Here is a 21077-nt window from a genome sequence, read left to right as displayed (position 1 = left end):
CCGATCAGCTCTAGTTATAACCATTGAGACTACCCTAAAACAATTCTTTCCTTACTTGCTTTTTATACTCTACAAACACTTGTACATAGTTATCATATACCTCTATTGTCTTAGAGTCATGCTATTCCTGTTTAGCTGTTTCATTCTTTCTTCATACAACAATCATTACAGTCTCAAGAATTTTTGTTAATCTTCTCTGGACTTCCTTCTAGTTTACCAGCATCTTGACCTACCTCCATATAACAGGAGTGGTCTCACCATTGGTGCAGAGAGAGGGACTATCATCTCCTTGATACAGGATACCACTGCGTATATGCAACCCAATACACAGACTGGCTGTTTTGCTGTTATATTGCATTGCTGTGCATTATCACCTTTAGATCTTTTTCTAGCATTACTGCTTTTCAAGGATCTGTCCCCCATTAAGCATACAATGGTTGGATAATTTTTTTCCAGGAGGATTAATTTTTCCAAGATGAACCTTGTTTCCTAACTTTCTATCCATACTTCTATGCTACTCAGTTTTGGGCACTTCTGTTCTCTCTAGGTCAATCTGCATTCTTTATTTGTCCTCAACGAAGACATCTCAAATTCTAGAATGCCAGATTTAAAGGATATTGCGCTCTATCACTGAAATAGTTAATGTACAGCTGTGGACCTCATTATTACATGAATACATTTATATAATTTTGCGTCTATATGGTGTCTATCTAGCAGTTTTCTAGGTGTTTCATAACACTCAGAAATAAACACCAAAATATTAAAATGTGCACAAAAGCCTTTGGAAAGGAAAAAAATCAAGACCCTTGTTCTTGAAAGGAGGAAAAGACTAATATTGTGATATTTGTGCAGGATATCAAGAGCCTCAGAGCAACAGAGGCAAAAATAAAGGCAGAAACTTTATATGCCAACATATCTTAAAGATGTGCACCTACTAATGTGAGCTGGTACACAGAACGTCAGTGTGATAGATGTGGATATGCAAAAATGTTATGAACACTGGTCAGTGAGGGGAAGTTACTGTACACTGAGGTTATAAAACTTTCCTATATGAATGCACTGATTTAGCTTAATAGGGGGCTGTGGGAAGAACAAGCAAGAAGGCAGTACACAATGGTCCCAGATAAGCAATCTTGCAGCAAACATCAGGGGCAATTATGAGACAAGGGCATACTTCAAGTCTCTAGGTTGAAATGACACAGCTGTTTTGCCAGGCTAGGAATCAAATGGGCTACAAACAGTTAAAAAGTTATTTGATTCCTGTGAAGGGGCCGTTGAGTTGCCAAGGCTCTCAAGAGAGTGTCAGTGAATTCTACAGGGAGACAAATTGACAGAGAGAGGCTCTGCGGAAGAGTCCCCAGTTAGAATATGGTTAAACACCTGGTAAGCTACATGTGTGTAGTGTGTCCTATTGTTTTTAAGATGGTCTTCTCTTCACTACTTTTGTTCTAAATAAATGATGCTTTGCTTTAAGGTGGCTTTTGGGTCACTGCTTACCACTGTCATTGTCTCAGAGGGAACAGAATTGCAGGGTGTTGACATAAGTCAGACATGTGGAGGGAAACCATGGTTGTGCAACCATCACATGATCCCACCCCAAGAGAGAGGTGATGGCTCGAGGCCTGGGACTTAGGGAGGGGGTATGCAAGAAGAAATCAGGAGGGGTCAGAGATGCAGTTGCCAGGTAACTGTGACAGTCAAAAGCTCAGTAAGATATGGTGGAATCCAGTCCAGAAGGGCTTTACATTTTCGTTTCCTTGTGGTAACTATTCCAGCTTTAATTCAGAACACTTGAGCATAGGAGCATGGGAAGCAAAAGGAGTATAACTAATCTGGCTAGCAACAGGGTGAAGTCAGAGAGAATGATGCTTGTCCAATAATGTAAGGAACCTGGACAACAAAATGGAGGAATTAGAACACCCAGTACAGGACGTGACACCAGATATTGAAAGAATAGAAACATGATGGAATAGCAATCGTGACTGTTATTCAGGTATTGAAGGGTATGTGCTGTTCAGGAGAGAAAGAAGTAAAAGTGAGGGTGGTGGAGTTGCATTGTGTATCAATAACATGGTAGACTGTAAAGAAATAAGAAGTGATTGCATGGGTAAAACAGAATTGTTTTGGATCAAAATAACTTTGGTGAAGGATTGTAGTAGTTCTATACCAGATTCTTAGGGCTTGATTTGCATATGGATAGAGATCTCTTTATTATTATTAGAGCTATAAATATTACTGGAAACTGTGTCATTACAGGAGACTAACTTCCCAGGTAAATGGGATGATCTGGGTAAATATAGGCCTGTCAGCCTGATATTGATCCTGGGTAAGATAAAGGAGCAGTTGATGCAGGACTCAGTTAATAAAAAATGGTAATTAATGCAAATCAACCTGGGTTTATGGAAAACAGATCTTGTCAAACTAGCTTGATAATCTTTTTGACGAGATTACACAATTGGTTGATAAAGGTAAGTGTTAACGTAATATACTTAGACTTCTATAACACGTTTGACTTGGCATTGCATAACATTTTGATTAAAATACAAGAATAATATAAAATTAACATGGCACACATTAAATGTATAAAAGCTGGAATATTATACAGGAGGAACTGAATGACCTGGAGGACTGGAGTTATAGAAGTAAGATGAAATTTTATAGTACAAAGTGCAAGGTCATGCACTTAGGAACGAATAAGAATTTCAGCTATGTGCTGGGGACTCATCAGTTGGAAATAGAGGAGGAGAAAGTCCTGGGTATATTAGTTGACCACAGGATGACTATGAGCCAGCAATATGATGCCAGCATGAAAGAGGCAAATGTGATCCTAGGATATATCAGGCGAGATATTTCCAGTAGAGATAGGAAAGTATTAATGTTATTGAGAAAGGCACTCGTAAGATCTCATTTGGAACACTATGTATAATTTTGGTCAACCATGTTCAAGAAAGTGAATTCAAACTGGAACAGGTGCAGAGAAGGGCTACTAGGATGATCAGGTGAATGAAAGCCCATCTTACGAGAGGAGACTAAAAGCGCTTGGCTTGTTCAGTCTAGCAAGATGAAGGCTGAGAGGGAATATGATTGCTCTCTATAAATAAATCAGGGGCGTAAACACCAGGGAGGGTATTTAATCTCAAGAACAATGTTGGCACAAGAACAAATAGTACTTGAGTAGTACATGTAGGCTGGAAATTAGAAGTTTTCTAACCATCAGAGCAGTGAAGTTCAGGTACAGACTTTCAACAGAAGTAATGGGGGAAAACAACCTAACTAAATATAAGATAAAACCTGACAAGCTTACGAATGGAATGTGGTTGCCTGTGACAGCAAGGGACTGGAGTCAGGGTATGTCTATACTGCAATTAAAAAACCTTCCCCCTCATGGGGTCCTAGAGCCCAAGCCCAAATATTTACACCACAATTAAACAGCCCTGTAGCCTAAGTCAGCTGATGTGGGCCAGCTGCGGGTGTTATACTGTAGTGTTGACATACTGTCGATGACCCAGAAGTCCCATGATCATATTCACAGAAACTATCTCAGAAGAAGATTTTAATGGTATCTGTTGAACAATAGTAAAAGAAAAGATCAAATACAGAAAAAAAATTGACTTACTAGTGTCCACTATTTGCAGATGAAACTGGAACAGCATTGGAACCATATTTAAATTTTCAAACTCTTTTTCTAAAGTACCGCTATATGCCTTTATGGATGCAAAATCCATTTCCAACTTCAACTGCTGATTCTAAAATTGCACAAAAGGTGTTTTAGCTTAAGAACACAACACAGTCACCTCGCAGTACATGAAAAAAAATGACAAAATAATTTCATTTTTATTCCCAGATTTGAGCATTTGGCCCACAGAACCTATTTGCCAAATGGAACTAATCAGATAAATTCAGCATGGTAATGAAAAAGTTATTTGACTTTGGGTTCTATTCACAAGTGTTATTCTGGTAATTTCATCATTTCTCATTTGTACAAAAGTGGAATCTGATAGGGGGAGGACAAATTATTTTTTCACTACAAAGGGGTTGAGATTTGCAAATGCAAGAACATGCATATGAATGAGAAAAACCAGACATCACACTGAGCCAGTTGATTAAAACTGAAGTACAAATTATTCGAAATTCAAGAAGTTGAGTAGTAATGAACATAGTGGTAAAAATGAGAGATAACTGGGTAAGAAGCGATAGAAAAAGAGCAGCAAAGAAAGACCTGAGAATTAAAGTGAAAGGAAAGGCCAAAAAGAGACCTGGTGTAAATGAGGAACTCCTTGCTTCAGTGGAGTTGACCTGCTGACAACAGGTCTGAATCTGGCTAAATTTAATGCTGGTCACAAACAATCAAATGCCATATTGGGCCTCAACACTCAAATTGACATGGATACACAAAGCCTTATTCTCAAGTGTCCCACTGAAATAAACAGGACTCCATGTAGGGGTAAAAGTCCATATGCCTGTCTGCAGGATCAGGCCCTTGGAATGCATTAACAGGAGTATTACCTGCAAGACAAATAGAGTGGTTATTCTGCTGTACTTGGGCCTCACCAGTTCAGTTCTGGACATTACATACCTCAAAGAATTCAGAGATGAATAACAAGAGTGATACAAAATAACAAGGGGACAGAGCCTCAGCTAGTTTAAACTGCTGTCGCTTCACTGAATTGAATGGAACTGTGCCAATTTACACCAGATCTCAAATGTTTTTAGAGTACAGAAAAACTCACCAGAAAATTCATATAAGTAGAGTAGGATTACAAAAGGAACAGAAACCTTAATGTCTGTGTGCACGCTTGGTGTTCAGACATCGGATTATTTACCTTTAGATCCTCCAACTGCTTTTTTAAACTTTCCTGTTCTTCATATGCCTTTGTCAAACTTCTTTTTAGTTCACAAAGTTCAAACTCTTTAACTGTTAAAAAATAATTTTCAATTCAGTTTGTAATATTTTCTACATACCTTGGAAAAGAAACAGAACTGAAATTACAGCTAACCCTACCTACAGCAAAGTTGCCCACTAAGGGTAAATTTCCAAGTTAGAGGTCGCTATATAGCAAAGATATATGACAGCAAAGGCGAACTACTATACAGTCACAGCATGCCAGATGACTATCAAGGTATTGAAATAAAGATAAAATATGGTTACTCATCTTTTTGTAACTTTTGTTCTTCGAGATGTGTTCCATTACGCTGTAGTGTGTGTGCGTTGCATGCACCGGTGCATGAGAGTTTTACCTAGCTGTATGCATAGGGGCGGCCCCACCCACTCTGTTCCTTGTGCACAAAGTGAGGGTATAAAGGGGCAAAGTTGCTCCTCCCCTACTTCAGTTCCTTTGCACCAGAACCAATGGTAGACTCTGATGCATCAGGGAAGGAGGGTGAGTTGTGTAATTGACGTATGCAACACATCTCAAAGAACAGTTACAAGGAGGCAACTGTTTGTTCTTCTTTGAGTGCCTGCATGTATCCACACTGTAGGTCACTGCCAAGCTGTTACCCTAGGGGGTGGGGCTCGGAGTCTCAGCGTAACAGGGACTGTAGGACTGCCCTCCCTATATCTGCATCCTCCTGGGATACAGCAGACATTGCATAATGCCTGGTGAATGTCTGAGTGTAACACTGTATCACTGCTCTACAGTGATCCATAATTGGGATGTTAGCCACAAATGCTGCTGAGGTCAAACATGCTCGGTCGAATGCATCGTAAGTTTGTCAGGAGGCATTACTCCTTTGACAGCATAACACTTTGTAATGCAGTTGGTGATCCATTATGAGAGACTCTCAGTTGTAACCAGATGACCTCTCAGACGTTCTGCATAAGAAATGCGGAGCAGGGCAGACGCCCAAAAGGGTTTTGTCCTATCCAGGAAAACAGCCAATGCTCTGTGGAAACTCTACTTGTCCTTATGCAGAGGATTATGGGTGGTGATAGAAAGGAACTGGAGGGTATATCTCAATTCCACCATGCTTAGCAGCCTCTTGTCTGAGGTGATGGCCTGCCAGGCATGTAGGAAAAAGGACAACCTGCCCCAGAAAGATGGGGACAGACCAATGAGATCCAGGTCAAATAGCATGCCGTCTGAGACATAAGAGTAAAAATGACTAATTTGGGGCCTGCGGCTGCCAAGCTGAAGAGTGCAAGGAAGTAGAAGGCATCATTTATCTTCTCTGTGATCTTGGTCAGCCTAACAATAAAGGACAGTATTACTGTTTGGGTTGGTATTGAAGACGATATCTTGTCTCCTCTGTCATCACCATATAGAGGCCCAAGGATTTCAACACTATTTGAGTCCACTAGTGTATGCAAAGCCTTATCTGTTTTAGATGAGAACAGAGCACATCCCTTGAAAGGAAAGTCATCAATTGTTTGTTGCATCTCCCCAGGAATCCTGGAGGACTGCAGCCAGGAGGATCTGTGCACAGTCACCACTGTTGCCATGGCCCTAGCTGTAAAATCTGATGCATTTAAAGAAGCCGTAGAACTGATCGAGAAATGAGGCGTCCCTCTGCAATGAGTGACTGGAGTCTTTCGGTAGTCTGCCAGCAACCTGAGATATTGCCTCCCATTTTGAAAAATTACACTGTGACAACACAGTGTCATGGCTGGTAATGTGAAATTATAAACTTGCTGTAGAATACATTTTTCTACCAAGCTTTTTGGCATCTTTGTCCTTGAGGGTAGCCTCATCTCTGCCCTGATGGCTCCTCTCACTCACCACAGCCACAACAAGTGAATCTGGTGTGGGATGTAAACAGAACTGTTCGAACCCCTGGAATGGAACCTGATATTTATGTTCTGTTCTTTTGACTACAACTGGAATGGAGGCAGGGATTTACCAGATGGTTTTGGACGGCTGCATAATGGCCTAACTTATGGGCAGTGCAACCTCCCTGGTGCGGTGGCATGGAGAATATCAAACAGTCTGAATGCCCAGGGAGGCTGCCATCTTCTTGAGGAGCTCCTGATGTACCTTAAAGTCATCCAGTACCTGGGAGGATCTTTCTGGTACCAGGACCTCATCAGGTGATGAGCAGGATGCCTGCATGACAGGCAAGGGTGAAAGCTTCCAAGGTTGCTCTTGTGGCCCAAAATGGGTTATACTGTTCTGGAATGGGCTGAAAGAAGTCTTGAGCTTCTTTCTTCTTTCTTTCTTTCTTGAGGTCCAAAGGCTCACTGATATGAACCGTGACTGGTCTCCCAGTACTGGCAGGAGAAGGCCCCCACCTGGAAGACCTACTTGTATTGGGAAGTGGTGAAGTAGATCTGGAACCTGGAGGCAGCCCCCTGGGCATCCAGTAGAGGCATTGAGGGCACTGTATAGGACTGGGCCCTAGGCACATCTGTCCCAAGCATCCCAATCCTGGCTAAGGTCCTCTCAGAACCCTGTCAGTAAGTGCAGGAATGGGAATGTGAGGAAGCTCTAGACTCTCAGTACCAGGATACCTGAGAGTCTACCTTGGAGTCTGATGAGGAATCAGAGTATTCCAGGAACCAGGAGGGGTCCATGGTGACCAAGGTCTGGATCCATGTCAAGGACGCAATACTGGAGGAAGAATGGATGGCTTCCTAGCCACCAGTAAAGTGTGGCATGGAGGAGCTGGTACCAGCCCAGAAGATGTAAAGAGTTGGTACCAGGCCCAAAGGTGATGGAGCCTGACTAGAGTGTTCCAGTGCCAATGGGGAACTGCATCTAGCCCAGATGAGGGTCCTCAGCCTGAAGCAAAGGTGAAGGTGGTACTGACAGCCACAGCATAGCCTCTGGCATAGTTGGAACAGATGTAGGCTGCTGACCTGCAGGAATCAGGGATAACCACTCTGTTGCAGCCAACGAGGTAGCAGTCTCAACAGTCACTGGGAGGGGACTGAATTGACAGCTCAGCTCTGTTTGTAAGAGCTAATACTAGGAAGCAGCGAGGCAAAGGTACAGGACTGACCTTCTGTAGAGGAGTTCCACACTCCAGACTTTGAAGAACTGGATACCGATTTCTTCTGAGGCTGTTCTGAGGTAATGGGCCTTGAATAATATTGTCCTAGTGATGGGGATCACCTCTGGCTCCAGTTTGATGACATTTAATATAAAAAAAAGACCTCTCTCTGCAACTTACTTTACAGAATATACAACTTACATTTCAGAAGTCTGAAGATAAACTCCTGCAAAAAACAAAAATCTGATGACGCAAAGTTCTTCTGGGAGGTCAGGTCCCCAAACTGAAACAGATCTGTAGAGTCAATTTCTTCTTCTGACTCATCTTTTTCCTCCTTTTCTTCTTGCAGTTTCTGATGTTTAGAGAACTCAGCAGTTTCTTTTTCAAACTCTCCTGGACAAAAAAATAAAATAAATAAAACAAACAAACATGTTTCAAAAATTAACTAATTCTTCTTAAATCAAAGATGTTGCAACACATTCCACATTTTTGGAATAACAAAGATTTGCCTGACTGTAGTTGAAGTTTTTATATGAAGTAAAACTTTTAGATGGTACAGTGGTGAGCACTAAACAGTCACCACATACCAACGGTTACCATGCGACAGCATTCGACATTTCCTTACACACAGAACAGGGAAAAATAGTGAACGATCCTAAATACAATGTTCTGGTAGCTGTTGATATTCTATTGGTGATGTATTCCCCTTGCTCCCTTTATTGGTGATTATACTTTTTTTTTTTTTTTTAAACACAGAAATAACCTGATATTATATAACATTTATTAGACTAGCAAAACTTTGATGTGTAAAAGGGACCTTATGAAGTCAAATTGAGCCAGTAATTTACATTTTGTTAAATCATGGAAAAAAGAGAAGATTCCAACATAAAGCTTCTGCAGAATAGCTGGCTTTTCAGCACATGTTATCATCAGACAACCCACCTAAACTATCTAATAGACTGGATTTCAGACCCCATACTCAAGAGCATGGCTGTACATGCTGCAGTCAGGTCTCTCCATGGTACCTCTGAAATCAGTGAGCTTTATAGGCACTGAAGTTCAAAACACTTTCAGAGGTCATCTTCTAGTATAAACTCGCAAGTATCAGTTAAATATATTTATCAATTGGCAGTAGAAATTTTTTTGTATAATAATTATAATTGGTCTGTTTTGGAAATACTGCTATACATGTATTTTAATAGTAAAAGAATACAATATTGTTGATTTTGTACAAATATACGTATCTGGACTTAGAACAGACTATCAGGGTTGGAAGGGACCTCAGGAGGTCATCTAGTCCAACCCCCTGCTCAAAGCAGGACCAATCTCCAGGCAGATTATTGCCCCAGATCCCTAAATGGTCCCCTCAAGGATTGAACTCACAACCCTGGGTTTAGCAGGCCAATGCTCAAACCACTGAGCTATCCCTCCCAACCACCAATATGTACATATGTCACTACTTATTTTTCCTTAGAGGGTTTTGTGATTTGTTTTTTTTTTTTTTTTTTAATTACTGTAGAACCAATAGCATTATTATCAGAGTTAAGGTTTTGTTGCGATGCCATATGCATTTCCTTTTCTCAATAAGAATAACGCATCATCATCATCATCATCAATAACGCCTTAAGATTTACAATGTGAAGCAAACAAACAAATAAAAGCAAATACATTAATAAGGAAATGCCTGGGTTTTGAAAGTGATATGATAGGCAAGTGTCCTGTTCACACTTAGCACCCTTATCCTTTTAAAATCAAAGTGGTTTTGGTTTTTTGGAACTGCCTACTCTCTTTTTTTTTTAATCTTTTATTTTATTTTCCCAATTTTTTAAAGGTGGAAAGACTAGGTCATATCAAACAGAAGGAGTGGACAGTACTTGCCAAGCTATCAATGGTAGGAAACCAAAATCCCAGTTCTCCGACTAGTACTGAAATCGTAAGAAAATTGTGTCAGAGAAAATGAAACAGATCACTTGGTACGTTTGAAAAGGTGGTGAAAATCCTGGATGAGTAAAGCACGCTCCATCACAAGCAAAAAATCAGGGTCTCCGTGCTTCTGCCACTGAAATAACTCATCTATGACAAGGGCCATCACAGAATGGAATTTTGTGCCTAGTTTTAGAAATAGCAATTTCTTGAACATTTTATTATTCCTTTCCTTGAAAGCTGCCTGATGCATAAGCTGAAGTTCCTATGAATTAGAATTTTGTGATGTCACTGGGCTGCTAGAGGGAAAACAGATGATACAAAATATTAACTCACAAAATTATTAAGAAAAATGAGTCACTAGGTTTTTAATTTCTAAATACACTTAATTATTAAAAAAAATAAAACAAATTACAGTCAATGAAAAATGTGAAAGCATGATTTTTCTTTTTCAGTTACAAAGTATATATTTGAGAAAAATCAGTCTTATAATGGGACACCGATTATATTAACTATGAAAACGCTATGTGCTCTAAGAGCCAGCTATTTAATACACTAGATTTGTGAACCATCTTATATTAGTACCATTACCAGTTGATAGTCTGTTTGAATTGCAAGCTAGCTTGATTAGCATACAATTGAAAATCATTTTAACACTACCTGTTAAATTCTGTAAGTGTTGCTTTCCCATAAGGTGTTCTTTCTTGTTATGAAAAGAACTGAAAAACTGGTTACACGTCCGACAATACAGGTCATTGCTTTCATCTCTCTGTTTTGATGAAAGAGGCAGAATAGGGAGAATTAGAAGGATCTGTCAATATCTGCTAAATAATGAGTAATTAAGAAACATTACCTACTACAAGCAAAAAAATCAAAACAAAAAAACCCCGAAACTGCCTTTGCTCCTAATACAAACCAAATCCCATCAAGGCATGGGTCACAAAGAGATTTCATAAGACAATGAGAATTATGTAGGTTTTTGTTGGTTTTTTTTTTTGGTTTTGGGGGCAAATCCTGACTCCATGGACACAGGCAAAACTCTCCATGGGGACAGTGATACTGGTTTAACTGGACTTCACCATGGGAGCTCCTTTGCCCTGTCACTCTGGGGATATTCGAGGCTGCAGTGGGTGAAAGTGGAGGATGGAGAATCCACTGCTATTCAAGTCTTTTGGTCCATCTTCTATGGACTTCCACCCCCAAAGCAGCTTTGTTGCCTGGGGTGCAGGATTCCATCCACTTTTTCTCACGGGAGATCATCAGTACTGAGATAAGTTACTTGGGCTGTGCAGAGGATTTGGGCTTCAGTGGTTTTATTTCTTCCTTTAAGGAAGTGCTGAAATGTGCAATAATGTCAAAGGAGAGCACTATTATTGTCTTCTGGTTTACTGGTCAAGGCCCTAAGCTGATAACAAATAAATGTGCTGTAATGAGGGTTAGAAGTCACTAAAACAGAAGGTGGGTCACTATAAAACACATAAACCAGGTGTAAAGTGCCACCATGGGAAAAAGATGCTTACAGTTATCCAGATATATGGTGCAGTATTAGTGCTGAGGCATGTACAGTGAATGAAATAAGAAAAATTAGGCTGCCACAATAGAGAAATGCAGCCAAGAGAGCTTGCTTTAAGTGTGACAGAATAACATGCACAGTAAAACAACTGAATAAGATAGTCCATGTAAAGAGTCACTTTGATCCTGTGGAGAGAGATTGGCACTATGAGTATGGAGAAATGGTTTCTACTCCCAGCTCTTCAGCTAGCTTGGTAGCCTGCCTCAGGTCACACACTTAAACATCCTCCGGCCCTGTTTCTTTATTGGCAAATATGTAGAGTAAAACAACTTACCCACCTCTGTAAAGTGACTTATAAGCCATTATTAGCAGTACATTTGAAAAATAATTGAGTATATTCAATAGAGCAATTACTTTCCATAAATTTTTGTCACAGCTTTATGTTCAAGTGAATGCAGATTTCAAGTTGCCACAATTCCAAGTAAAAGAATTTGCTTTTTTTAAAATCAGACAAGGGATTACATGCTACACTGATTCATGCACTGAGCATCGTCCATCCTGTGCACTGAATGAGGAAGACTCCTAATGGGAAAAGTAATATGTGATCATTTAGTTAAAGATTTATCATAGGGCTTCTGTTTTTCAGGGTTTAATAATTTTATTTTGGGGAGTTTATTTTTAGCAATTTTTGAGTTTTATGAAGATGTCCAAAAACTGCGTTTTTTTGGGGCTCTCTCTTTGTTTATACTGTATTGAATAATGTAAATTATATACGTTACATACTACACTAGAATATACTAGTATGAGTAATCCCTTTGTAAACGTTCCATAACGCCCTTTAATGTAGCACTATTTCAAACAGCACTACATTAAAGTGCACTAAGGAACATTTAGGCTATGTCTAGACTGCACATCACTTGCGGCAGCATGTTGTGAATGTGTTGCTACCTGCTGTACTGAAACGCAGGCTGCATCCACACTGTGGCATGTAGCTACAGATCAGTGAAAGGCTCTGGTGGGGGAAAGGCTCCAGCAGTGGGGGACACACTGCTAAAATAGCAGTGATGACGACGGAGGCAATGCTTGGGTAAGAGAGTGCCGTGTAGGGAACATAGCCACAGGGTTCAGGCATGCCTTCCCTTGCTTATGTAGTGCCTCACCATCTATACAGCTATTTATACCTGTGCCAGGGGAGCATGTAGTGGATGTACTCCACACACTGCCAAAAGAAGTGTGCAGTGTAGATGTACCTTCAGTGTGCACCAACAGGGTCTACACAGGACAATTAATGCACAACACATTAGTGCACTTTAGAAATTGCATCCATGTAATAAACAATTACTGGTCCACATAGACAAGTCATTACAGTAAAACCTCAGAGTTATGAACACCTTGGGAATGGAGGTTGTTCATAACTCTGAACAAAACATTATGGTCGTTCTTTCAAAAATTTACAACTGAACATTGACTTAATACAGCTTTGAAACTTTACTATGCATAAGAAAAATGCTGCTTTCCCTTTATTTTTTTAGTAGTTTATGTTTAACACAGTATTGTATTTGCTTTTTTTTTTTTGGTCTCTGCTGCCTGACTGTGTACTTCTGGTTCCCAATGAGGTGTCTGGTTGACTAGTCAGTTTGCAACTCTTGTGTTCATAACTCTGAGGTTCTACTGTAGACAAAAATAGCCATTTCTGCTGTTCATTGGATAAACACCAATTTAATTTTATTTTTTTATATTGGAAGTGTTAAAATCAAAATTCAGAAGTCCTAATCATAAGGCATGCACACAAGGAGGTAAAAATAGGGTTGCAAAGACAATCTTAATTCTGGCCTTTCCTAAATTTTGAGTACTTGACTTTGTGACGTTAACATTCTTTTAGAATAGTTTTTGTGTGAGTACAACACTGTATGTCATTATTAAAATAAGCTAGCTGACATTAACTAGTTAAAACCTATCAACTTCCTCCCTCCCACCCTCACCTCAAATACAGTTTCAATGTACTTACATCTATTGTTGACAAAGCAAGAGCTTCATTCTCAGATCTACTTCCTATAGATATTGTTCCTGAAGGAAAAACCAAGTTCTGTTATTTTAACTGTAATACAGAGAACAAGTTAAGCAACTTTGGGGAAAAAAAACACAAAAAACTTTCAACTAATAACTGGTCTAGTGGTCCCCAGGTTTTGCCACAATATATTAGTGGGAATCTTAAGGGGACCATCCGTTATATTTTATAATGTGATAAAAAATTCTGAATTTTTTTTCCAAAGGAAAAATACTTGTTTCCTTCAATGGGGTTAGATTTTTAAGCACATTAAAATGAAAAAGCACACCAAACTAGCATAAGATCTACACAAAAGTGTTTTTTTTAAAAGACACTTCTCTGAATCTTCATAAATAGCTACTTGCCCTCTCTATCATTTTCTTCCTCCAGAGGCTTTGAAAGGAAGTGTCCAAGATTCTCTCTCAACTCCCTAGCAAAATCTTAAACATAGCATGACATTCCTTTAACAAAGTTTTTTTTTTTTTTTTTTTTAATTGCTCAGGTCACATCACTGCCAAAATAGTGTACTGAACCGCTCCCAGCAGAAAGAAGCGTGCTGTGTTAACTGCAAAGATAGCTACCAAAATTACTGTACAATGCAATACAAGCAATAATGAAAATAAAGTGCCAGTCTCTTTCAAGAGCTCTTTGCACGGGCAATAGAAACTTAAAGTACGGTAATTCTATTTAGCAATGGGTATTTACTGCTATAATACCCACAATTCTAATCTGAATGACAGAATACAGTGTCAAGGAGTTGTAAACTTGAATTACAGGATCTGCTGTAAGCACTGCAATGCATAATTGAAAAAGAATAGGCACAAGCTGGGCAATTTAGGGTGTAAAAAAAGACCATCGCTGACAATTCAGCCTCTTTCCCCTCTCTTGTAAGAAGAGGCGCACTGTTTTAGCAATCCAATATTTATTTCCTTTCTTCACTTTATTCCATGGAGTGTCAGTTTCTAAAAGTACATTCAGCCTTAAAGGGCAAGCAAGGAGGCAGACAGTAAGCCTAAAGATGATGACAAATAATAATAATTGAAAGGCAAATCAGATAAAATGTAGACACTAAAGCACCTTTTTATTAATCTACAATATCACACATACTTGCGTGAACCATCACTGCCAAATATTTCTTCAACTGAGACCTTCAACACATCCACAATATAGCTCTGCTTTTCTTCAATTTTAAGGCTTAATTATGATACTATAATTAATAGTTTGACAAAATTAAACTCTAGTAACAGTGAGATGTTTTCAAAACCGGGGTCTCCCAGAATTCTTTTCCTAGCAATTTTAGTTAGGGTATGAATGGGATATTCCTTCATTTCTTTAAAATAACTGACATGGTTGTTCTCTAACTTACCACACAGGGTCTTCACTTTGTGAACTGCTCTTCTCTCTAAGAAAGCTTGATAGGCTTCAGAGTCTTGATAGGCTTTCAATTCTTTCATATATCTTTGCTTATCCTTTTCTGCTTCTTTAATATATTTCTGCAAGAGATACAATACTTGCTATAATATACCTTTTCTAGTTCGCTGCCTCTTTTAATGCTATAAGATGATAATGAAAAGGCTTACTTGCTTTCCTGCTTGAGAAAGTTGAGACCATTGAGCAGCCAGCATCTTGGTTATTTCAGTAAAAGGCAAATCTGGATGTCTGGCCTTCGTTTTAATTCTCCGCTCATTCAAGAATATTACATACCTAATACCAACAGTGGGCAAAATATCAGCAATTAACAATACATAAACTAGTAAGATTCATTTGTGCTTACATATATATTGAAATATATATGTGAAATATTGCCTGGTAGTTAATCCTTTATAAAGTTAGGGAACTGCTAGTTATACATCTCCCACATGGCTAAGTGAACCTTCCCTCAAATCATTTTAAAGAAAAATCCCCATGTGGGTACACAAATCTGCATTAACCTATAGATTGCAAGGACACGTGACTGCTCAACCTACAATACATTCCCTTTACCATTTCACTGTATCCCTGCACTTTTTTATTGGTGGGATTAATAAAAGGTGTCCATCAAAACGCAGTTTGAGGATTTCTAACATTTCCAAGCTATAAATATTTAATTGACTTCAGAGGCCATTCCCAAAGCCTTTAGCATTCTTTAAATCTCTACAATTCAGAGCCCCAAGTTGCTTTAATATACTGCATACAAGAGAGCATATTAAGAGAACAGTAAATTATCTGAATAACATAATGCTACTATAACACACTTACCCTGTTGTAGGGGCACGAGGAGCTGAAAATTCCTTTGGAGGTTTCCTTTTCTTCCCTTTAGGCCAGCCACCTTTTCTTTTCTGGGGAGGGAGGGGAGGTAAAATACTTGGGTCTACACTGCCTTTCATTTGCAAGTCTCAAAGCAAAGTCTCACTACGTGAACAGATAGGACTCCCATTTAGTGAACTATTATATATGCAGAGCAGTTACATGGGAACCTTCACTATACCGTCTTCACATTACTACTATTTAAAATTGTATGAAGTACAATTATGGTTAATTAGAATGCTACATATGCCCCCATATGAGGTCTCTTATGCTTAAAGTACAGCTTGATTCCCTTCCATTAGTAGTCACTTAAGAACATATACTAGTGGCTGTTACTAAATTATATGAAGTTTGTCCAGTCCTGTATTGTTACTCTGAACATGTACCTTTGGCTCACTGGAAGCTTGTTTCTTTATGTCCAGATGTCCTGTTAATACAATGTGTTGCAATGCGTGAGATGGGAGATTACGAGGATACACATGAAGTATCTGACTTCCTGAAGGTATTCCTCTGACTCCACCTGGAGGAAAAAAGGGCTGTGGTGTCATTAAAGTAAAAAAAAAACCAAAAATAACAGCCTTCAGATATTGATATTTGGAAAAACATTCTACTGACTCCTGTACTTTAATTAGGCTATCCACAGCTCAATCATGGGTTTGAGAAATGTGTGGGTTGTTTTTATTTTTAAGGGTGCCTCTGGCAAGCATGGACTAAAAATGCCCTAACTTTCTGACTGATCTTCTATAATGGTCTATTAAATCCTGTTCCCATAGGATGTAGGTGCAATGCTGCAATCACTGTAAAGAGGGTAGAACAATGCTGGCAGTCACATGGTATTTCACCAAGATATAACCTTTTATGTAAGATGAATTTCACTGTTAATCATGTTCTATGCTGTTATAATCTATTCTTAAATGTTTGCACTATAAATGGAAATAAAAAACATGAACATGACACTGAACAGTGCTTAATATGATGCTTTTTCCAAATATTAGGGCTGTCAAGCGATAAAAAAAATTAATCGCAATTAATTGCACGATTAAAAAAATTAATCGCAATTAATTGCATTGTTAAACAATAAAATACCATCTATTTAAATATTTTGGATGTTTTCTACATTTTCAAATATATTGATTTCAATTACAACACAGAATACAAAGTGTACAGTGCTCACTTTATATTTATTTTTGATTACAAATATCTGCACTGAAAAAAACAAAAGAAACAGTATTTTTCAATTCACCTAACACAAGTACTGTCGTGCAATCTCTTTATCACGAAAGTTGAACTTACAAATGTAGAATTATGTACAAATCCACTATCACTGACCAAGGGTACTAATAGGATACTTGTCTGACCTCTGACCAATTCCATCACTCTCCTCGCCACCTGGAGTGGAGGTGACCCAACCCAAGGGCTCCTTCTGGGGAAAGAGAAGTTCTCTTGCTGAAGAGTGGAAGCCAAAATAGCAAGTGGGTTGAATGTTGGAGAGGAGACCACAGTAGTCTATTATTCACCTCCCAGCTCCCCTTAATCCCCCAAAAGAACTGCTCCTGGTGAGGGACAGTGGGCCTGAAGCCTTCCCTCCCTCATTTCAACGTGGACTAAGTTTCCAGTGGTAGATCCAGTAGGGAATAGGGAAGGGCAACTTTTTTTGGGGGGTGCTCTCTCCTCTCCTATTTTTATGGGCAGCTTGATTCTTCCCTCCACCCCCTGCAGCTTTAAATAAGACTGATTCTACCAGACTCCCCCCACTACTCGTAAGACAAGGTGAGTCCTACAGGAGGCAACTCCCCAAACTTCCCCAAAATGACACACACCTTGATTGACTGTCAGGGCAACAGCAAGTTTTAAAAAAAATCCTTTTAATAAAATAGCTCCTTTCATTGTGCAAATTGGCTTAAATCTTCAGTCAATACACCACAAAACTGAACTATTTCTATTCTTGGGCACTATTTTACTGCTATGGCCTTTGGAGATGATCCATATTTGTATTATACACTGATTGTAAGTAAACTCAACTATCTAGCAATGTTATACTGTATTTCTAGAACATCTCCATGTTAGATGTAACTAACTAAAAATCCTGTGTTTATCACATACTTTCAAAATATGCATTCCCTTCATTTTTACTATGATCTATGCAACATGGGCATTACAGCACATAATCAAGACTCCAAAACATCTTATTTTAGACAATGACTCTAAGAAGCTCAGCTATTCAATTTATTGATGCAGACAAGGTCTCTTTTCAGTCTCCTCTGGGCATCAGATGCAGTTTCAAAAGCCATAAAGTTTATAAAATGCATCACTGAAAGGCTGTTCATCAACAGTAAACCTAAACCACACTGCAGTGTTAGTACTGCAGATAAAATATTGTAATCGTGAAAGTGAGTTGCCTTATACAAAGTCAGAAGCAATAGACAAAGATAAACTAAATTGTACTTTTATTGTCAATTGTATCACAAGCATTTAAGACAGACAAGTAGTGTAAACAATGTATCAAAAATCACACAGTACCTTCTGTTTGTTGTTCCAACTCCATAGCTAGTTTTATCTATCCTATATATGACAATGCATCTCTATTGGCATTTGCAGCAATACACAGAATTCTGTGGGGGAAAAGATATTTCTTATGCATTATAGCTTTAATACACAATTACTGTTACTGTACAAAAGCTGCCTGTTAGTGTTGAATTTTATAAAAATGCTCGCACTCCCCTTGAAGTCAGCAGAAACAAAACGAAGACAAAGCAGAGTGCTTTTAAAAATCCCACACATCAATTATTAGCCTGCTTGGACACTAAGAACTCACCTACATTATAAATCTTTTTTGTACTGGTGTATTTGGATGTAGCTGTTCAGTGGTTTGAGCATTGGCCTGCTAAACCCAGGGTTGTGAGTTCAATCCTTGAGGGGGCCACTTAGGGATCTGGGGCAAAATCAGTACTTGGTCCTGCTAGTGAAGGCAGGGGGCTGGACTTGATGACCTTTTGAGGTACCTTCCAGCTCTATGAGATAGGTATATCTCCATATATTATTTTTATTATTAGTGTAGACAAGCTCTGACCACAGAAATATATATCAATACAGCATATATTCAGAGATAGATACAGAAGACAAGGGGCACAAGCCAAATTCTCCTCTCATTTAATCCCGTGCAACTCCCACTGGCTTCAACAGAGTTTTTATGGGTGCAACAGAAGAGAATTTGACCCCAAACCCTTCATTCCAAGCCTGATCTTGCCACGTGTTAAACATGCACATCTCCCACTGATGTCAGTACTTCCTAGATCAAGACCTCAGTGATGTTTTTTGAACTGCAATCTTTAGCAGCTACTGAATGCTAGTAGCAAAAAATAAAAAGAGTGCTTGATGTGACAAGAAAGAAGACCTGATGGTAAAAATGTTGATTTCAGCCATCAGAACAAGCACATCTGACTGTTTAAACATCTTCAGCAGCAGTACCTAAGACGGTCATTAAACATTGGGATTAGTTAGATTTTTTTCAGGACATTAATTTTGTCTCTTTCTTTCTTGGCATCCAGAATTTTTATTTTATTTTTAAAAGGAGGGTGATTTTTCAAATTGCCCATATAAAGAAGAGCTCTATGCCTGAAATACCCCCGTCTTAGGACAAAGGTAGAGGTCCAGCCAACATAACAGTCCCTAAAAAGAGGGAATGGGGGAAAAACTGGTGTTTACTTTCTCCTGTTTTTGAGACCCAGTTCAGCAGCCTTTCTCTAGCAGAACTCTAAACAGCTGAGTGGTGCATTATGTATTAAAACAAGCTCGAGTGAGCCACAGATACAAGTCCTTGGGGATTTTCTTCTTAAGCAGCATAGTAGTCTCTATTTTTACCTCTGTAATCCTTGATCTCTTTTTATTACAGCTAATCATCTAAACATACAGATCTATGTTCAAGACAGCCATGTATGTGGCATTAGAAATCAATCGTCATAGAATGCTTAAAAGCTGTATCTTTGACGCAGATATTGCTCCGCCTAAGCAGTGGATTAATATAACTCTTCACTGGTTTCCCCTTCAGTTTACCGTGTATCATTTCCAAATGCTTTATTCCACTACTGGGCAGCCTGGCCACTAATTTTTTATATAGGTTAACATCACTATCAACTTTATGTGATTCAACAATGTACGAAGACGTGGTTTGTCAGACTTTGCTTAACTCAGCTGTTCTATGTATATAGCACATGAGAATTTTTAGGCACTGTATTTGCAAAGCACTCTTCTTCAATTAAAAAATGTGATTCCCCAGATATTGCTATCAGAAGTTCACATATCACGGATAACCAGGTTGCTTCAGAACAACTCCCTCCAGGCACTGACCTCAAACAAAAACAATGTGTACTCTAAATTGAGCAAAAGTCAGGGTAGAAAAGGCTGGTGACAACACAACTAAGCAGGACCTGAGGAAGGACCCAAATGTGAATGTGGAAAGCCTAGCCAAATCTTTGAACGGTGCCTGATGCAGTGCCCCCTGTCAACATCCTGTACTCCTGAAGAACTATACGAGCTCAGTGATAACACCAAGTCGTGGCCATGTTTTTGGAGCAACAAGGTGTAATGATGATGGGAAATTATATACATATATATTTATAAACACAGGGAAGGTAGAATTGTATAGCTTTGTTAATATTGACTTCAACCTACAATGATTAAAGCTACATTTGGGAAACATTTTAGTTCTTAACTGTATTTAGATTGCTTTGATCATTTAGTACTTTGTAAATGTTCTTTATTTGAAATGAATACTCAGTAACATGCTATTTTTAATACAGCACACATATACTGACCTATGGCACATTAAGTCAGTGGACTGAGTGAAAAGGAAGTGCATATTTATAGCTGTACATCCTAGATAGAGAGTATAATTTCACCCATAAAATAGTATTTTTACTATTAAAACAAAGATTTGGTTCCAACAAATTATGCATTCACTCCACCCACACAAAGCACAAGCATTTAGGTTCCAAGTGAAATGTGAGGTAGAAACACAGCCTCCAACGCAAGAGTGCAGAGCTCTCACAGTTACTACTCCATTCTACGAGCTGCTGCCCCTCTGCACCAGTTGCATGGGGTGCTTGGTGCAGCTGTGCCCTAAGGTGACCTCCCACACCTGCCTAGGCAGAATTGGTACAGAGAATCTTCTCTTGCAGCCCATATTTGCACCCCATGTGCAAATATGCAGCTGGTCATTTGCCTGGGCAATCCCTATTCTATCCCTGGGTCAGCCAGCCCCAGCGGGGCTGTCACTCTGTGTTATTACTTTGTAATTAATAATTCTCTGACTATATTTTAAAAAAGTGAATACATAAAAATATACTGCAGGTTTCAGGACCCTCTAGCAACTACTAGTTG

The 21077-nt window shown here is 39.0% G+C and overlaps 1 protein-coding gene across 7 annotated transcripts in view; it reads right to left on the bottom strand.

Moving 5' to 3' along the window:
* The window catches only part of LOC112109836 (SWI/SNF-related matrix-associated actin-dependent regulator of chromatin subfamily E member 1-related-like), a 30227-nt gene that overhangs the window by 5100 nt on the left and 4050 nt on the right, over window positions 1-21077 (bottom strand). For all 7 annotated transcript variants that reach the window (XM_024204517.3, XM_024204518.3, XM_024204519.2 and 4 more), the window contains 10 exons: window positions 18219-18310; window positions 16085-16218; window positions 15651-15730; window positions 14993-15116; window positions 14779-14905; window positions 13374-13432; window positions 10513-10621; window positions 8131-8322; window positions 4824-4915; window positions 3617-3746 (listed from right to left, as the gene is read on the bottom strand). In XM_024204517.3, coding sequence (XP_024060285.1) covers window positions 3617-3746; window positions 4824-4915; window positions 8131-8322; window positions 10513-10621; window positions 13374-13432; window positions 14779-14905; window positions 14993-15116; window positions 15651-15730; window positions 16085-16218; window positions 18219-18243 — 1072 coding nt within the window. In that variant the 5' untranslated portion in view covers window positions 18244-18310. The remainder of the gene's footprint in view (window positions 1-3616; window positions 3747-4823; window positions 4916-8130; window positions 8323-10512; window positions 10622-13373; window positions 13433-14778; window positions 14906-14992; window positions 15117-15650; window positions 15731-16084; window positions 16219-18218; window positions 18311-21077) is intronic.

This window comes from Terrapene carolina, unplaced genomic scaffold (assembly GCF_002925995.2).
Source record: "Terrapene carolina triunguis isolate 2854851 unplaced genomic scaffold, T_m_triunguis-2.0 Scaffold66, whole genome shotgun sequence".
In the NCBI taxonomy this organism is placed as follows: Eukaryota; Metazoa; Chordata; order Testudines; family Emydidae; genus Terrapene; species Terrapene triunguis.
This window is presented reverse-complemented; position numbering and strand designations above follow the sequence as displayed.